The sequence below is a fragment of the Xylaria bambusicola genome (genome assembly GCF_022495145.1).
Source record: "Xylaria bambusicola strain CBS 139988 unplaced genomic scaffold F5B22scaffold_15, whole genome shotgun sequence".
In the NCBI taxonomy this organism is placed as follows: Eukaryota; Fungi; Ascomycota; class Sordariomycetes; order Xylariales; family Xylariaceae; genus Xylaria; species Xylaria bambusicola.
Genome location: NW_025953568.1, coordinates 135,062 through 150,915, shown reverse-complemented (window position 1 = coordinate 150,915; position 15,854 = coordinate 135,062). Strand labels below are relative to the sequence as shown.

The 15,854-nt window shown below is 49.2% G+C and overlaps 4 protein-coding genes across 4 annotated transcripts; all 4 read right to left on the bottom strand.

Moving 5' to 3' along the window:
- Positions 1-76: 76 nt before the first annotated feature.
- F5B22DRAFT_96124 (uncharacterized protein) lies at positions 77-3,189 on the bottom strand. The gene is made up of 4 exons (XM_047980731.1): positions 2,428-3,189; positions 1,867-2,354; positions 1,474-1,811; positions 77-1,426 (listed from the first exon to the last, which is right to left on the bottom strand). Exons 1-4 carry the CDS (start codon positions 3,080-3,082, stop codon positions 304-306), a joined length of 2,604 nt encoding a protein of 867 aa, XP_047831821.1. The 5' UTR covers positions 3,083-3,189; the 3' UTR covers positions 77-303.
- A 2,032-nt stretch (positions 3,190-5,221) lies between these two features.
- Positions 5,222-7,333, bottom strand: F5B22DRAFT_654494 (uncharacterized protein). The gene is made up of 3 exons (XM_047979802.1): positions 7,037-7,333; positions 6,404-6,942; positions 5,222-6,333 (listed from the first exon to the last, which is right to left on the bottom strand). The coding sequence occupies exons 1-3, from the start codon at positions 7,080-7,082 to the stop codon at positions 5,404-5,406; spliced, it is 1,515 nt and encodes a 504-aa protein (XP_047831820.1). The 5' UTR covers positions 7,083-7,333; the 3' UTR covers positions 5,222-5,403.
- A 357-nt stretch (positions 7,334-7,690) lies between these two features.
- On the bottom strand, positions 7,691-13,179 carry F5B22DRAFT_602035 (armadillo-type protein). Its single transcript, XM_047974654.1, has 11 exons — positions 11,782-13,179; positions 11,542-11,730; positions 11,010-11,487; positions 10,837-10,961; positions 10,715-10,786; positions 10,439-10,663; positions 10,283-10,386; positions 9,976-10,234; positions 9,781-9,923; positions 9,130-9,731; positions 7,691-9,078 (listed from the first exon to the last, which is right to left on the bottom strand). The coding sequence occupies exons 1-11, from the start codon at positions 12,676-12,678 to the stop codon at positions 8,318-8,320; spliced, it is 3,855 nt and encodes a 1,284-aa protein (XP_047831819.1). The 5' UTR covers positions 12,679-13,179; the 3' UTR covers positions 7,691-8,317.
- A 634-nt stretch (positions 13,180-13,813) lies between these two features.
- Positions 13,814-15,738, bottom strand: F5B22DRAFT_602030 (WD40-repeat-containing domain protein). Its single transcript, XM_047974653.1, has 2 exons — positions 15,444-15,738; positions 13,814-15,369 (listed from the first exon to the last, which is right to left on the bottom strand). The coding sequence occupies exons 1-2, from the start codon at positions 15,695-15,697 to the stop codon at positions 14,325-14,327; spliced, it is 1,299 nt and encodes a 432-aa protein (XP_047831818.1). The 5' UTR covers positions 15,698-15,738; the 3' UTR covers positions 13,814-14,324.
- Between the last annotated feature and the right edge of the window lie 116 nt (positions 15,739-15,854).

Below are 15,854 nucleotides of genomic sequence, written 5' to 3'. Positions count from 1 at the left end.
AAAAGCCCGGGGAAATGAGCCAAAATAAGTAATGCTTCTTTGACGGGTTCCGGCACCGGCATGTGATTCTTCCTGTTTCAACTGGCACAGAAGAACCTTTTGACTTTGTTGGTATTACAGTCAACACATGGCTGTTTTGCCAACCTCGCACACCGCAAGCTTCAATTTCTCGCAATCATATGACTGTTTTGATCGTCGAATGGAGACACCAACCCCACTGGTTCTACAAGGTATTGAGATAATCTTGATCACAATGACAGTCGTTTTCATATTCGAATAGGCGTTTGATCAGGCTAGCCGTATTCAAGCTGGAGTACCTCGGGGGTATTCACCAGGTACATGCGGTATACTATTATTCCGTTCATTACCTGGTCGAGTTTGACCGTTCAGCAGCCCGAAGGTCTCACCGCTAGCACCTCGTGGGGCCGGCTTTAGCGAGCCGTTTAATATACTCGGCTGATACCGCTCGTCCTTGGCTATACTAGATCGATCGGCAAGCGAATGAGGCTGGGCGCTATATGAACTCGCCAAGCTAGAATTCTCGCTGAGGCTCGTGATACTTGTCCCTGACGTCTGAGGTAGACTGATGGGAATAGGACCCGTCACGACAATTGGGGCTTGCGCTGACCGGCCCGAATTGTATCTTTGCAGCCCAACCGGTTGGCCACTGTAAGGATTCACGCCGTCTTCTCTCGCAGCGTAATCGACAACAGCGGCGTGGCTTGGAGCTTGATCAATCCTCATGCTTGAAGTGTTCCCATATGATTGACCGATGGGCTGCTGATGATAGTGATTGGGATAATTATCACCAATTCCACTTCCAGGGAGTGACCCAGCGGCTGCGATTACGTCGCGGTCCGGGTTGGCACCGTTCGCCGGAGCTCCCCTCGTGCTTGTCTCGTTATCTACAAGCTCGGCACCTGAACTGGTGGGGGATGACGGCACGAGTAAGCCCCGTTGTGCATTGACCTGGAGTTCGGATGGGAATCGCCCACCTGTATGGGATTTACCCTGGAATGAGTCCTGGCGCGAACTTGGCACAGTGACTGAGGGATCCGCCGAAAAAGGTATGTCGTCTTCTTCATCGACCACGCCGTCGCTGCTGACGCTACGTTGGGAGGAGCGTGAATACGTGCGAGCATGACCCCGGACGAAGCTGCTAACTTCCTCGGGGGATTTTTCTGTAAGCGCCTTGATATCTTCGTACCAAGCCATCATGGTGTCGTGACTCTCAGCCCGGAAAACCCATGTATGTCCGCGATGCATTGTTCCGGTTTGTCTCCCTTTGAGAATAAATTTGCTGGAAGATCCGCCCTCCGTCGAATGAGAACCAAGCTTCTGTTCTGGAAGATAGAGTGACATAACTGGCGCTCCTGTCTTGTCTGCAGATTTGAACTCGTGGAGATGGGTCGGCGAAAGTACATACCTGTCACCTAATTAGCACTTACTATAAAACAAGGGCACAATACGTACCACCCTGCTGTGTAGCTCTTCAGATACTTGCTCTTTCTCTCAAGCAAACCAGCTCGAATCTCTTGGCAGGCAAAATGGTCCTGTCCTGGGTAATGAATATGCTCTGGAGTCCTTATTGGAATCTCGGGATCGACAAATTGAGAATCCCTCTGAATAAAGCTGACCCATTCACGATCCTTGGGCATGGAGATGGGCCCAGACCGAAGTTCGTCAATGGTGTTGTAACCGGCGTCCGCTTCTCGCTTAAGGATACCGGCGTACGCATTGTATGATTTTTGAATCTCGCTAACGACGATAGATTCCAATTCCCGCCCTGATGCCTCCAGATTTAGATAAGCCTAGCACGAATGTAAGTCATGTTTCTCAATCTGTCATGCTGTGGGCTCCACGCACCTGATGCAAGTAATTTTCTTCGTCTAGTTGTCGCTCTACTTGTCTATCGACAGCCAGCCTCAAGAGATAAGGATCTTGCTTTCCAGTTGTTATCGAAGGGTCAACTTCACTTTGGCCCAGAATTTCTTGAAGGGCGTTAACGGCTCTCCTCGTCCCTTCCATTTCCTTTTCGACGGAATTCTTAAAATCACCTGACAGGCCCTTAATCTCTTTCATCTTAAGGTTCAGGTCACTCCGCAATCCGGTCAATGCTAGTATGACATCCCCCTCAATTTCTTTGGCCTTGTTTGCCTCAATAATGGCTGTCTTATGGTAGCCCCTAAGAGTTTGCAAAGCCTCATCTAAACCACCGGAGCCTAGGAATCCAGGTGGTGTGGAGATGTTATTGCAGACATTGGCAAGTTTTAACAGTGATTTTGAACGATGCTCATAGTGGTTTTGGATCTCTCTGAAATATGCAATGAGGTCCTTGAGGATTTTTCGCCAATCTGGTATTTGATATAAGCATTAGTACGACTACGATAGGATCTAACAGGTGTCGAAATTCGGTAAGTCACATGCCTTGAAATCGCTGGGCTAAAAGTTCGGTGGGGGCGCCTGAGGTTGGAACCGGACAGTAAAAGACGCTGTGTATCTCATCTGGCTCATGCGAGCTCTGAAGGGCCAAGCTCCGTACACTCCCTGCCTTCATGCTTCTGCGGCTGCCGCTTCGCTTCAGACTGGCGCTACGTCGCATTGAGTTCTTCTTCTTAAGGGTGTTTCCTCTGGACAAGGAGATGCCGTGAGTGCTTGCGCTGTCGCCAGTAATCATCTCGGATCGCGAAGAGATTGAATTCGCCCGATGTACATTAGGACTCTGTGACCGCTGTCGTTGTTGTTGCTGTAGTCGCTGGTGATGGAGGGCAGAAGGGCCATCGATGACGGAGCTCCCTCTCACGCTTGAGTCCCATTCTTCGTTGAATCTAGGCTGGCGACTCGGATATTGGTGGTTATCAGTAGGTACAGACGACGCAATGTGGGCGTTAGCCATCGTGTTGGACAGGGTCTGATCTTCCACGGCCATGTCTTGTGCCGGATAGGGAAAGTAACTCGCGGATGGCGAGCGGTGATGCGTAGGTCCAGCAGCGTTTGCAAAGCCTGCTCCGTCGAGAGAGGTTGGATTGTTAGCTGGGTTATTGGTGAGATGCATGGGAAGTTGAGCCTGGGCCGATGACATGACGCGATGGCACAGCCCCGGACTTCAGCGATTGGAATCGGGTATTCGGCTTGTCGGCTTGGCGGAAATAGTGTAAGGAACTAAGCTCTAGACTGCCTAGATAGGGTAGATTGTGTAGATGTCTGGTAACTAGTGCGGGATGAGTGGGTTAGCCTTAGGTTTCATAAAGCCAAGATAGTACCTAGATGCCTAAGCAAACTAGAGGGGTGGTAGATAGAATTTCCAATGTGGGATTGATAGAAGATGCTAGAGTTAGCTCAAGCCACTCGGTTGGAAGGGTTGTGAAATGAAATGAATCGAGTCAAAGCCCCAAATACCTACAGTAGTCCAATGGGCGATGCTAGCCTAGATGAAAACTGTTTAGTTAGCGGTAATACGTGTAATGCGTGGATATGATACCAAGGTCATTGTGCGCCGTTGTCATTGCCGCCAACGACGCCCGCAACAGCAGGGATAATAAGGGTAGGGTCATAACTACCGAGCCATGACGTCTCGGAGGTGCATTTCTGAGATGGCACCTCTGATGCTGAGGAGGGAGCACAATGATGACTGACATACCTCTTTTGCTTGTCTTCTTTGTCCCAGCATCCACCCCGGCGGCCGTGTTCGTCAGAAGAAGGTTCGGGTGGGAAAGGGGGGGACAGAGGGACCTAAAGGAGAACAATTGGGTAGGAGGTAGGTAGGGGATAGAATGTTATAAAAGCGCGTTCGCTGTACAATTACTATGTAGTTTCGATTGCCAAACAAGTCTCTTGATAGCGCGGGACATGAACGGGCTCGCATGACAAGTGGCAGCATCACCAACCAGCCAAAGTCGCTCGGCTGTGTTAGCGTTGGTGTTGTTGAGCTGGGGGTGCGCTCACCACTCACCCCATGTATATAAGTATGTGAGTACCTACTACCTACCTACAGTATGTAAGTAAGTATGTAATGTATGGAACAGACCTCGGGAGTCTGGACAGAGTCTGGACAGAGGTACTAGTAATGTGTTTTAGCGGAACTCGGCGTGGTGGTGTGGGTGGTGAGGGTACTCGGGTAGTGACGTTGTCGTCATCGGCAGCACTACCAAAGTACCACGAATCTCTCCTGTTGGCCGGCAACACACTGGCTCAACTGGCTGCCCCTCATCGACCACTAACGAGTGGCCAGCGCCGCCTCTTTGGTGTGTGTCCCTCGCCAGGATCCCGCCAAGATCATGGCGAGGATGGCTACTCGGGCTAGCTCACCTAACGCTATCCGCTTTTGGGTAGGTAGTCTCCACTCAACAAGGGGCCTGCAAGCTAGTCGATCGGTCCTCTATCCGTCCTCGCTATGACGTAGCCACCACGATACCTTCCCACCTCCCACCTCCCCCCTCCCCACTTGTTCATGCTAGTAGTCTTGACGACGTCGAAAAAGGAATCTGTCATACCCATGTGACGATGATGATGATGATGGTGATGATGCTTCTGTGCGGCAGTTCCCATATAGATATGGCAACGCTTCATCTTGTCGCACAGATTCACCAGATAATCTGAGGATACCTCCCCAGTCCATCAGATCATACTCGCCTTACCTACTCGCCTACCTAGTTCAATGTATGAATAATACATAGACAGCTCTGCGCTCAAGTTCGGAGATCTACACCTAATGCCTAATGCTATGTACTCGCACTACTTACCGTATATTACGAAATAGGTATAGATTAGATACTGAAAGTATTCATCACCAGGTACTGACCAGACTAGCCTTGGGTAAGCAACGTACCTAGACAGTCAGTCTACTACCTATGTAGGTAGAAGCCATAATAACCATTTATTGAGAAGTAGGTACTTAGTGGGTATTCTATAATAAAATCTATTAAGCAAAATCGGCCAACAGGCCTCAGCAACTCAACCGCACCGAAATCGTAACATACACTTTCTACATATATCAGCGTGATGTCTTGATTAGGATATCCATTTTGCACTAGTAGCATGGGTTGCAGCTTGAGAATTTCAGCCCAGGTTCTCTTCCAAGTAATGGATGATCACTTGGATGATCAACCCCTTCATCTTCAAATCCTCAAGACCAAAGAACCTCCGACGCCATGCCGAATGCAAACCAACACAGTTGGTATCACCAACATCCAACCATAACTGGGCCCCTGTCACATTGATCCATGCCCTATCCGTGACTTGTGCGTGAGGGAAGTGCCATTCTGAACTCAACAACTTAATCCTATTAGGTCCCTAAAATGGTAGAGTAACAATGCCTTCTCATCGTGCTTGCGAACCATTTGTCTATGAGCCATGCTCTAACAGCAAATCTTGGCCCATGTCTTCCCCCGATTTTCATTTATATTAGGAGATTAGCTCAGTTTCCTCCGAAGCCGAGGACACCGTCTTGAACCTGCCCTTGCGCCGTGGGGGCGGAACCTTCGGTGGGACCTTCTTAGGTGCGGTCCCGTTACCGTTCATATGTTGTGCTACCGGTATGCACGGGTTTCCATATCGGTGCTTTGGTACTGCGGGGGGTATCTTCTTTGCTCGGTTGGGCATTGGAGGTAGTGGCGGTACCGTCTCCATCACCATCATGTCGACTTCGGCCTGAGAAACATCTAGCTCAGCTTCACCCTCCGCTTTTCGACTTCGCGTTTGCACCCCCGGTTTCTCCGTGACCGCCGCCACGTCGACAACACTAATGTTACTCGCGGTTTCTGTAGGCGACAAACTAATACCGAGAGACCTGCGGGCAATCTCCCCAGGGCTGTTCACATCTTCCATGAGCCACTTGACATTTTCTACACGGTCCACGAGTCGTAGCGTCGTCTCATCGGCGGCTTCGAAATGCGCATTTCCAACTCCCGCCAACAGCCTCATGACCTTCTGTATTTCGTTCTTTTTATAATGAGGAGGCTGACTGAGCGGTGTATGTGCAAGTAGAGGATACAACACTCGGAGATATGTGTGCCGCAAAGAGGTCAGCTCGTTTGGTAAGTCTAATAAGTTACGGATGATGACGTCGAGGAGGACGTGCAGATCGTTTGTGTAGAAGTATTCGTGTGTGGCTTTCGTAGTGAAAAGGAGATAGAGCAGCTTGAGAATAAGCAATTGCATCGACGTCTCCGTTTCGCGGTTTAACAGAAGAATAAGGTTCTCGCCAAATGTCTTATAATGCGTCCCATAAAGACTTAGACATTTGACAACTCGGTTGGTTAGAGGAGCGGTTGGTGAATCAGAACCAGCGACAGCTGTAGCGGATGCGACCATGTATTGCTCATTCAGAACCAGCTACCACGATGTGAGTCAAGTGTTCTACTCCTAACATTTAGGGGCGTGGGATGTATTCGCGATAGCTTACCAGAACTCTAACAATGGGGTAATGACACGGGTCGTTGACGTCGTCGGACAAAATTTCAGTAAGTTGGAATAGGTAGTTTACGAAGCCATCGTCAACATGTATAAGATCCTCTGCGCGCAGCTTTTGGATTCGTGACATTTCATAAATCAGCTCGAGGAGGAGCCGATGCAAGGAGGGGTCGTGCTCTTTGCGACCATTAATCAGCTCTATGAGCCGATGAAAACAGCTCTCCTCGATCATGTTACGAAATGTGACCTCGTTCGCCCTCCCGTCGAGCAGTAGGAAGCTAGCGATGGGGTATAGGTGGGCAGTCTCATCATCCTGCAACAAGCTGTAGATGATCTGGGTGCGCACATAGTCTGGATTGGCGAGGAAGAGGCTGCCCTGCAGGAGCTGCTGTGAGCAAGCGGCGACGTCGTCTTCGGAGAGGGCAAAGTCGATGCGACATTTGGAAGCAAGGGACAACCATGTGCGTAGAGCGTCGTCGATGGCCTCGTGCGCATCGGGGGCACACTTCGTAGAGACGACGGAGGAAACCTCTAAGACGAAGCACCATCAGTTAGGGTTGCGGGTGGCTGTGTGGGGAGAATGGAGGGAAGGGGGAAGGGGGTTGGGGGGTTGCCGGAGACATACCATCCCAGAGCTGCTCCTCGGTCTCAATGAGTGCATATTCGGCCATGGTGTTGCGAGGAAGGCTAGCCAACAGGATGGGTAAGTGGCCTCGGCCTCATTACGAAGAGCTCAGGCTTGCGCATAAGTATGCTATGCACCGTGCTGCCGTCAATGAGAAGAAAGCAAGCCGAAAGCAAAGCGAAGGGCGCGGAGGGGCTGTGTATCGTTCTATCTGTATCGGCGCTATGGGCTTTTATCATGAGCTTCCGGGGTTGGACTGAATGCACGTGTTCGCGTCCACGTCCACGTCCACGTCCACGTTGCCCGGCGAATGCTTATTGCAACATAACATGTGTTAAGTCGTATGCGGTTTGAGAGAACTGGAGACGGCGATATCCATTTCCCCTCTCAGAAACGATGTACATAAGATGGCAGATAGATACCTACTGTAGTGGTATTGGGATGGATGATGCGATGTGAATGAGTGAGTGGAGGTACCTACCTACCTTCATATGTCCCACCACTCCCACTAGCCTTAAGTACCTAAGTACCAGCTACCTAGGTACCTTAGGTAGGTGCTGTAGATGCAGTTCCACCGTGCAGGGCGCCCACTCCAGCCCGTTTGTTCGTTTGTTCGTTTGTTCGGGCTCCCTCTTATTCTCATCCTCGTCTCTGCCCTCGTGTCTCTTCGACATAGGTAGATAGATGCTGATACCGTCACTACTGCACTACTGTACTACTGAGGTACTTGATGAAGATACATACGATACATGTATGTAGTTAGGGTTATGCCCCATACCTAGTGAGGTAGATATACTCTGTTGTCATTCGCTCCATTGCGAGACTCCGGAGGTATAAGTAGAAAGTCGGGCTTTCAATGTAAGCGATATAAGAGATACCTATGAATTCAGAGCTATTAGCTTCACTAGAAAGGAAAGCATATCTCGGAAGGTTCAAATATACCCGTCTAGTTTTAGTTTTGTATTCATTAATCATTCAGTCTGAGGACTAATGGACGGCGACTATACTAGCTAGCTAAACTTATTTGTATTGGTGCTACAGGTACAAGCCCATCTAGTGACAACTTGAAAATCCAACTGTCATGTCATGCTCAGGTAAGGGGTATTGCATAGTTAAGTAAATAAAAACACACATCGCTTAACTACTATAGCTACGCAGCCGTGACACCTAGTGGATTAGTTGTCCAAGTCGCGATAAAACCAGAGCGGTTTGGGCAGGCTATTACAGCAATGAACTTGGGTGCCGCAGCCCTAAGGGCAGCTGGGCTGTCATTCAAGTCAACTACATTTGGAATAACCCAGCGATCCCATCTAGTCCATTGGTGTTGTCCGCATCTGCGTTTGCACCTTCTGTTCCATCGTTCATGGACTCTGGTGCCGTCATGAATTTCTGCGCCATCATGCTACGCGTTGGCTTCCTCGAAGAACGCTGTGACGATGGCAGTCCGATGCTCTTGGACAACTTCCCCATTTCTGAGACACTCACGCCCTTGAGGTCACGTAGCAATTCCAGAATCACTGCTCTTTGACCGCGGAAGCTGGTAGCGCCCTTAACCATGAACTCAATGCCCTTGTCCACGTCCTCGGCTTTCATATTCGGTAGGGACACGAGTATGTCCCGCGCGGTTGTGCTGTGGTACCTATAGGAGACGACGATCGTAGCAATGAGAGCTGCTAGCTCCTTCTGCTGCTCGACAAAGTAAGGTTCGTGGAGCGACGTGACACAAGCCATTATCACGTCTCTTGATATATATTCGCGAATGACCGATGCCGTCTCGGCAGGGATCCATGCATTATCGAGACTCTTGGCCTCGGGGCTCTTCATCAGCGTGTTTGCGTCGACTACCACAGTCTCAAATTCTGGGACCACAGTTTTCAAAACCCGCAGCATGATGCTACAGCATCTTGTATCCTTCACCCCGATCACACGGGTACAGAAGAAGAGGAGAGGCTCTACGATGGAGGAGTGCATCAGGCAGAAATTTCTTAACGAAGGACATTTCCGCAAGTCTTCACTAGAACCATCTTGGTCCTTGGTGAGATCTATGCCAGCAACGTTAGTATACGCGACTCGGGGGTGAGTAGCCAACTTACTCTTACGAGCAGGATCCAGAAAATCCGCTACGAGCATTACGGATGTGTAGGTAAGCTGCCTGAGTATGCTTTCGTTCTTCATCTCCTCTGTCAAGTCATCTCCTGCAGACTTGATAGTTTGTTGCTCGCCGAGTTTTGTCCATTCACCATGCACCCTAGCATCCATCTGCCGAAAACATGCTTCCAGTATAGGGGGTAGAAAGTGATCTCGTAAGGGAACCGGGCAATTATCAACCAGGAATCTAACCAAGTTCAGAAGGTTGATGAGTTGATGCGCTGATAAGCTAGAAGTCTCAGCCAGAAGGGCATGAGCTAATGGCCCTGGGAGTTCGCTGAACCCATAGAACTGGGTCTCAAGTCGTGTCATACAGTAGATGATTGCATAGCAGGATTCCCGAACAAATCGAATGGATCCGCGAATAGTTGAAGCTAATCCCTCGAAAGTATGCTTCTTTTCTAGCACGCGAGCGTAGAATTCATCCTTGCTGCCTTCAGATATACCAGATTGCCAGAAGCGATCCGTAAGTATCCGACCGACCATAGTTCTCATCTCCGGTGGGAGAACGGTCCAATTATTTGGAGAATGTGAGGCATGGGCATAACTACAAGATCAGCATCCGAGGGTTCTGGTGCGAGCAACGATCACCGTACCTGAGAAATTTGAGGAGTTCCGGTAAGATGATGGGGAAGTAATCCTGCCATAAAAGAGACGACACTTGAAAGGGTTCTTGGCCTCTTTCAATTTTATCGACAGAGCAAGTGAGGAACGATTTCGTTAAGCGCAAGGGTATACTCTGGAGGAATTTGAGCTGCGGTCTTTCTTCACCAAGAATAAGTGAAACTCACGGTTTGTCTTGCTTCAAGCTCAGCCTGCAATGCCTTACCCTCCTCATCGAGCTCCACAGATCCCCAATCTTGGATATTGTGCATTCCTTTGTGAACTATGTACCCTTGAGCCTTGTCTAGCCCCATGAGCTCAAAAAAGCTGGCGTGGGAACTTAGACCTTGTTTTAATTGGGAATCTTGCCATTGTGTCCTTATGGGGTTAAGAAATCCCTGCAGTTTTTGAACCTTGGTATTCTGATCTAGACGACGGGACCGGTGGCTGCTAAGATATTAGCACTTACTCATGGAAAAGGAAGGGTGGTTTTACATGATAGTAAAGAGGAAGGTCTGATATGTAATTTGGCGCTTTTCATCCAATGTACCAGACGCAACCATTTCATTGACCTTCGCTGCGATTTGATCATATACATCCTTTATTTAAAATTAGTATTGAAGTAGACGAACTAGGCGTTGATAAGCTTGCCAGTAGGTGATCAGGCATCTTAGCCGCGAGTCTCTGAAGCTCGACCATACTTTCTCCTTGGAGATCTTTGATTGCATCGCTATATAGCTTGTACTCAGGGTGAGTAGCGGGCCAGGTAACAAGTATATGCTCAAGGACTTTAAGCATAAATGCCGGGTTCTTATCGAGGACGGAGGTGGAAAACGCCACAAGAAGCTGCAAAATTCTCTTTCTTATGAGAGGATCCTATCACCTTCAGTTATTAATCTTAAACGATCCAAGACTTTCAAAACAAACCTCAAATTTCATCCCTAAGAGCCGATTACACCATGTTTCTAAGCTGCTTTCAAGGGTGCTAAGCGTCTGGGTCTGTTACAGTTTAGCAGGTTGCATGCAGAGCGATCTTGACAACAACTAACTTCTTGTTTACCATCACGCCCGATCCCAGCCCGCCATTTGCTATAACCTTTGAGGGCTGCTTCGATAACCGTTGCCCGCGCATCGACCTGCAGCACAGGCTGGGATACTTTTGAATAGTTTGCCACTGTGGATATTTAGTAGAGCATAAGACACATATGACAAGAATCCTTACTGTCAAGGGGCGGGGAATTGTCATAGAGATGGGCTAAGACATTCTCAGTCTGTCCAAGTATATGTTGCATTGCGTCAGATACCTTCAGGTAGACGATAGTCTCAATGACTTGTGAAGCATAACGGCGGTAGTTGCCTAAGAAAAGGTGCCTTTCAGGGAAAGTATCAGTATCTTCAAATAAAAAGCGAATAGTTGGGTCTTCGCTATCTTCAGGAAGACTCTCGTATCGAATTAGCCTGCTGCTACAGACTTCCAGCAAGGGACCGATCACTGCAGCCGTGGCCGCGATGTTCGGTCCCAAACCATGATGGTTTAGCAAACGACACCACGTGACCAGCACCGGAATCGAAACCACCAAGCTCTGATTCTGAGTAATGAGAACAAGTAGCTGCAAAAATCCCATCAAGTCAACTTTTGACGGGTCTGTGGGTAATGCCGAAAATCGTCGTTCCAAGTAATTGCCCAGGTATGATATCAACTATGCTAATAGTTAGCACGGAGCTAACAACAGTACAGACAGTTGTTGACATGCCTCGGAGAGTTTTTTGGATAGCTGGTACTTGTCATCATCTAGGTCGTCTGGATCGACGATAGACCACTCAAATAATTGTCTGAAAAGTGTTACGTATTGAGTATCGAATAATGGAACTACTAGTTCCGAAAACTCTTCATCGTTAAAACTAGTACGAGAGTATAGAGCGTGTAAAGCTTCTAGAGAGGCCTGTTCTAGTCAGCGAATAGTGTTGGATAAGGCGGAGCTGAAGGTACCAACCTTCTGAACTTCGATGTGAGTGGCGCGCAGGCCTTCACAAATGACAAATATAGCTCCCGTCATAGCAACCGACTTTGGGATGACCCATGGCATCAACGTATACATGACAGCGAAGCCGCGAATAGCGCAACTACGCAAGTCTTCGTTATTCTGGACGTCCCCAGACAAGCACTGGCGCAGTAGGTCGACTATTCGTGCCAGCCAACCCTCCTCTCCAGAGCGCACGTCAGGTCCCGCTTCGCGGTGCGGAAAAGCCTCCAGTAAGACTGCGACAGGCGTAAAGATCTCAACAGAGGCCTTACTAAGGGTCCTCTCGCGAACCTGAACAACCATGTCATCGCCATTGAAGATTTCGTCCGACAAGTCCTCTAGAACCGCCAGCACGAACTCCTTATGCACGGCAGAATCGGGTACTTGCCATAGCTGAACAAGAAGGGAGTCCATGTCCATCCACTCCGCTCCCCAACTCCTCTTGGCGACCTCGACCCATAACTGAGCTATCTTGTTCCTCAAATAAACCGGGTCTGCCTTCACAACATCACGCGACAGCCTTAGCACCCAGTTACGCAAAGCCTCGGCCTCTTGCGGGGCGTAGCCTCCCCATTTATGTTTGATAGCATGCTCGAGCAGAGAAAGTGCATAGTGTCTGACCACCGGGGGTTGACTCTTGTCAGAGGCTAGACGAAAGCCGTGTGTGGGTGCCTCCGAGGTATCTTTGACCGACTCGAGAAAGGACTGGGCGTCCTTGCGCTGGTCGTTGGACGAGTACGGGCTGTAGACGACGTCGAGGGCTTGTTGTATTTTGGGCAGGACCTCGAGGTCTCGAGTCCCATCGGCTATGGCGAGAACGCCCCGGCCGTCCATCCCCATACCCCCATTGATCGGCTGCGCAACCATGGCGGCGCGGGGTGGGAAGCGGGAGCGACAGCTACAGCTACAGCGGCGACAGCAATAATAATAGCAACGACAATAGTGGCGGTGGAAGGGCTATACGATCGGCCGATGACGACGCTGGAGGGGTAGTGGGCGACAGTATTCGTGCTACTATCTTGTCTTAAATATGAGTCATCAGGCAAAGTGTCGTAGTCTAGCTAAGCGGGCAAGCGAAGCTCTAGAGAGACTTTAAGAAAAAGACGGGTATAGTTGGGAAAAGCAGAGACAAGCTTGCATATGCGTAGTGTTAGCAAAAGATATCTATTTATATTAGTGCAAGACGCGGTTGCAAGTCCCAACCACGGTATAGTCGAATCTGAGATAACGATTGAGGCAACAGGGAAGTGGTAGGTAGGTAGGGACCGGACGGGTAATGGAAGATTTCTTTCTTGGAGAATAGGTAGGTAACGAATTTTGCATCTGCAAATGAGCAAGAGAAGTTCTTCAGACGTACCTCCAGCTCTTTTCACGCATGGATGAGACAAGCAGGGTCGAGACCTGAGATGCTACCTAAGAATGTACCCCTCTGCCGAGTACATGTAGCCTCAGTTGCACAAGTAGTGCACATGTGGTGCGATGTACCTGGGTGGGTTAGGTAGGTACCTTACAGACTCAGCGGGGGCACATACAGAGTGGGCTAGAGCAGAATGGACCATGTACCTGTCTAGCCTACTTAAGTACCTCCCTACCCTAGGTAGCCTATCCTACTTTGTACTGTATGAGGTAGGCAGGTAGCTAGGTAAAGTACCTCATTGATGATATAACCTCACGTTCTAGGTAGAATGATGCTTTACATGGATGATGTAAGCTGCTCAAGTTCCAAATCGGTCTCTACTGCACGCCCAATCTCTCGAGGGTCCCATATCATGTATGGATAAAATATCTAACTCGAAGCAGGACCCTAACCCTTGATCTTTGCTCTGTCTGTTAGCCACAATCTCTAACCTAGCATTCACTTGGCCGTTTATGGCCGGGACTCAACATGATGATACCTACCTACATTTCAGGTAGTGTAATTACAGATGTTCCCAGCCACTTATCTATGAGAGGAACTACCTAGGTACTCATCAATAAAGTTAGTAGGTTGTTACCTACCTCTAGGTAGTAGTTAGGTAAGTACCTAAGGCAGGGAGGTAGGTAAGGGAGACATATAAGTAATTGTAAAATCTGTTAGCCTGCAACACGCGACCAACGTCTAAGGGTCTATTTCTGTATATAAGCAGATCACTCCAAGAGTGAAGGACAGTCAACCTGCTTCAAATATAAGCTCTGGTTCTTTTGCCAGGTCATTTTCTTCCGCTTTCATAGCTAGGTGCTTACCTACTCGTCAAGAACCATTTAGTTGCTCTTCAGGCGTAGACGGGTCAGGAATCTATCCTGGGCAGTAGCCAAGCTCATCCTCTAGTGTACAACTGTACATGTGCTACTGGCATGGACCGCATCGTATATACCTACACCAACGAAGTCTACCATTATTTTTCAATCGCACAGCATGGTCCAACATGTACTTTATATCCAGCTCAGACCAAATTTACTCTCAACTCTTTCTAACTTGAATTGTAATAAGGCTCACTGGCCAAGTCATATCATCTCTATTGTATCTGGCAATACTACTTGCCCAAATCAAACTCCCATAGGCAAAGCAGTTGGTCATAGAAGCTGGTAGACACGCAGTGCAATGTCCCTCCGCCATGCTCCGTTCCCGGTTGAAAGTCGCTGCCATAGTTCATGCTTTTATGCTCCTCAAATCGTCCAAGGATGCTGATTTGACAAGAGCCACTATAATCTCCACGAAGCTCGAGAATGCGGGTGCCGGCATACATGCAAGACGCCAAGATCAATGCTGACCACTGTACCTGCGAGCCAGTGGTCTCTATACTCGGCTTTTCTAGGTTGACCAGTTTCAGCCTCCAGACACCACCGCCGAGGTTTTCTTCTGTAAGCAACTGAGGTGGCCGAATCATGACACCGCCAATCTGAGAGTGGATAGAGTAGACCCTGATGCAGTCATCATAGCTTCCCGTGACCAAAACTCCAGATCCATCTACGAGCGTCAAGGAGAGTGGTAATATAGCCGTGACTCCTGCCGTGTGGCCTTTGATTGCAACTATAGGATAAGGGGCAGTCATAGCATCGGAATTGCTCTCAGCGTCATCACCTAATTCCTCCTTATAAAAGCAAGTTGTAGTAAGGAGCTTGGAATCGTCGCCACCCGAATATAGTGCAAAGCCTCGCGAATCACCTGGTTTGATATCACTGATAGCATCAACAGAGTTGATAAGGCACGGCGAGAACGCTACCGTCCAGGCCTCGAGTGTATGCGTTATTACTGGGGAAGACGAGATTTGATGGGCATTCCAGGCGTCATCTATGTTTAGAATATGAACTTGGTAATCCGACGTAGTAACGGCCAGAAGATAGGGCAAGTTTGGATGCCATGCACACGAAAGAAACAACACATTTTCATCATTTCCGAGCGGCTTGTGAGTAATCAGCTTGATCAAGGGAGTGGATGACCGCTCGCTTGGCAACAGTCGGAAGAATGAAAGGGTGCCGGTACTTGACACCGTCGCCAAGACGTCGTGCTTGTCCTGATGAGGATGGAAGCGCAAGTCAAGCAGGGCCGACGGATAAGACAGCGTCTGGATGTGCGATCTGGGTAGTGAATATGACGCTTGTCAGGGAGGCTCTTCCGGGATAGTAAGAAACGAGCGGAGCAAGAAGCTCACATGTCATAGGCGTCCCCAACAAGCTGGAACACCACAAGACTACCGTTCCGGCTCTGAGGTTTCCTCACGGCCTCGGGTTCATCTTCATCGTCAAGCATGCCATCTTCTCGGACCGCTGTCGCTTCTTCTTTCTCCAGATTATAGGTGCCAACAACGAAGTATTTAGGATGAGCTGGGCAGAATTCAATGCAACTAGGTGGAAGGTCTAAGAAAAGACACCGTGAGGAAGCGATGGTGCGGACAGTAGCTTCCATTGGGGTAATGAAAATGCAAGACGCCTTCAAAGCTACCCGGGTAGGGGGGGGGGGGGGGGGGGGGGGGGGGGTTGGCGGGGGGGGGGGGGTGGGTGTGTTTGCTGTTGAAACATTGCAACAGGCGCAAAAACAATTACCAGTTGCGGGGGGGGGGGAG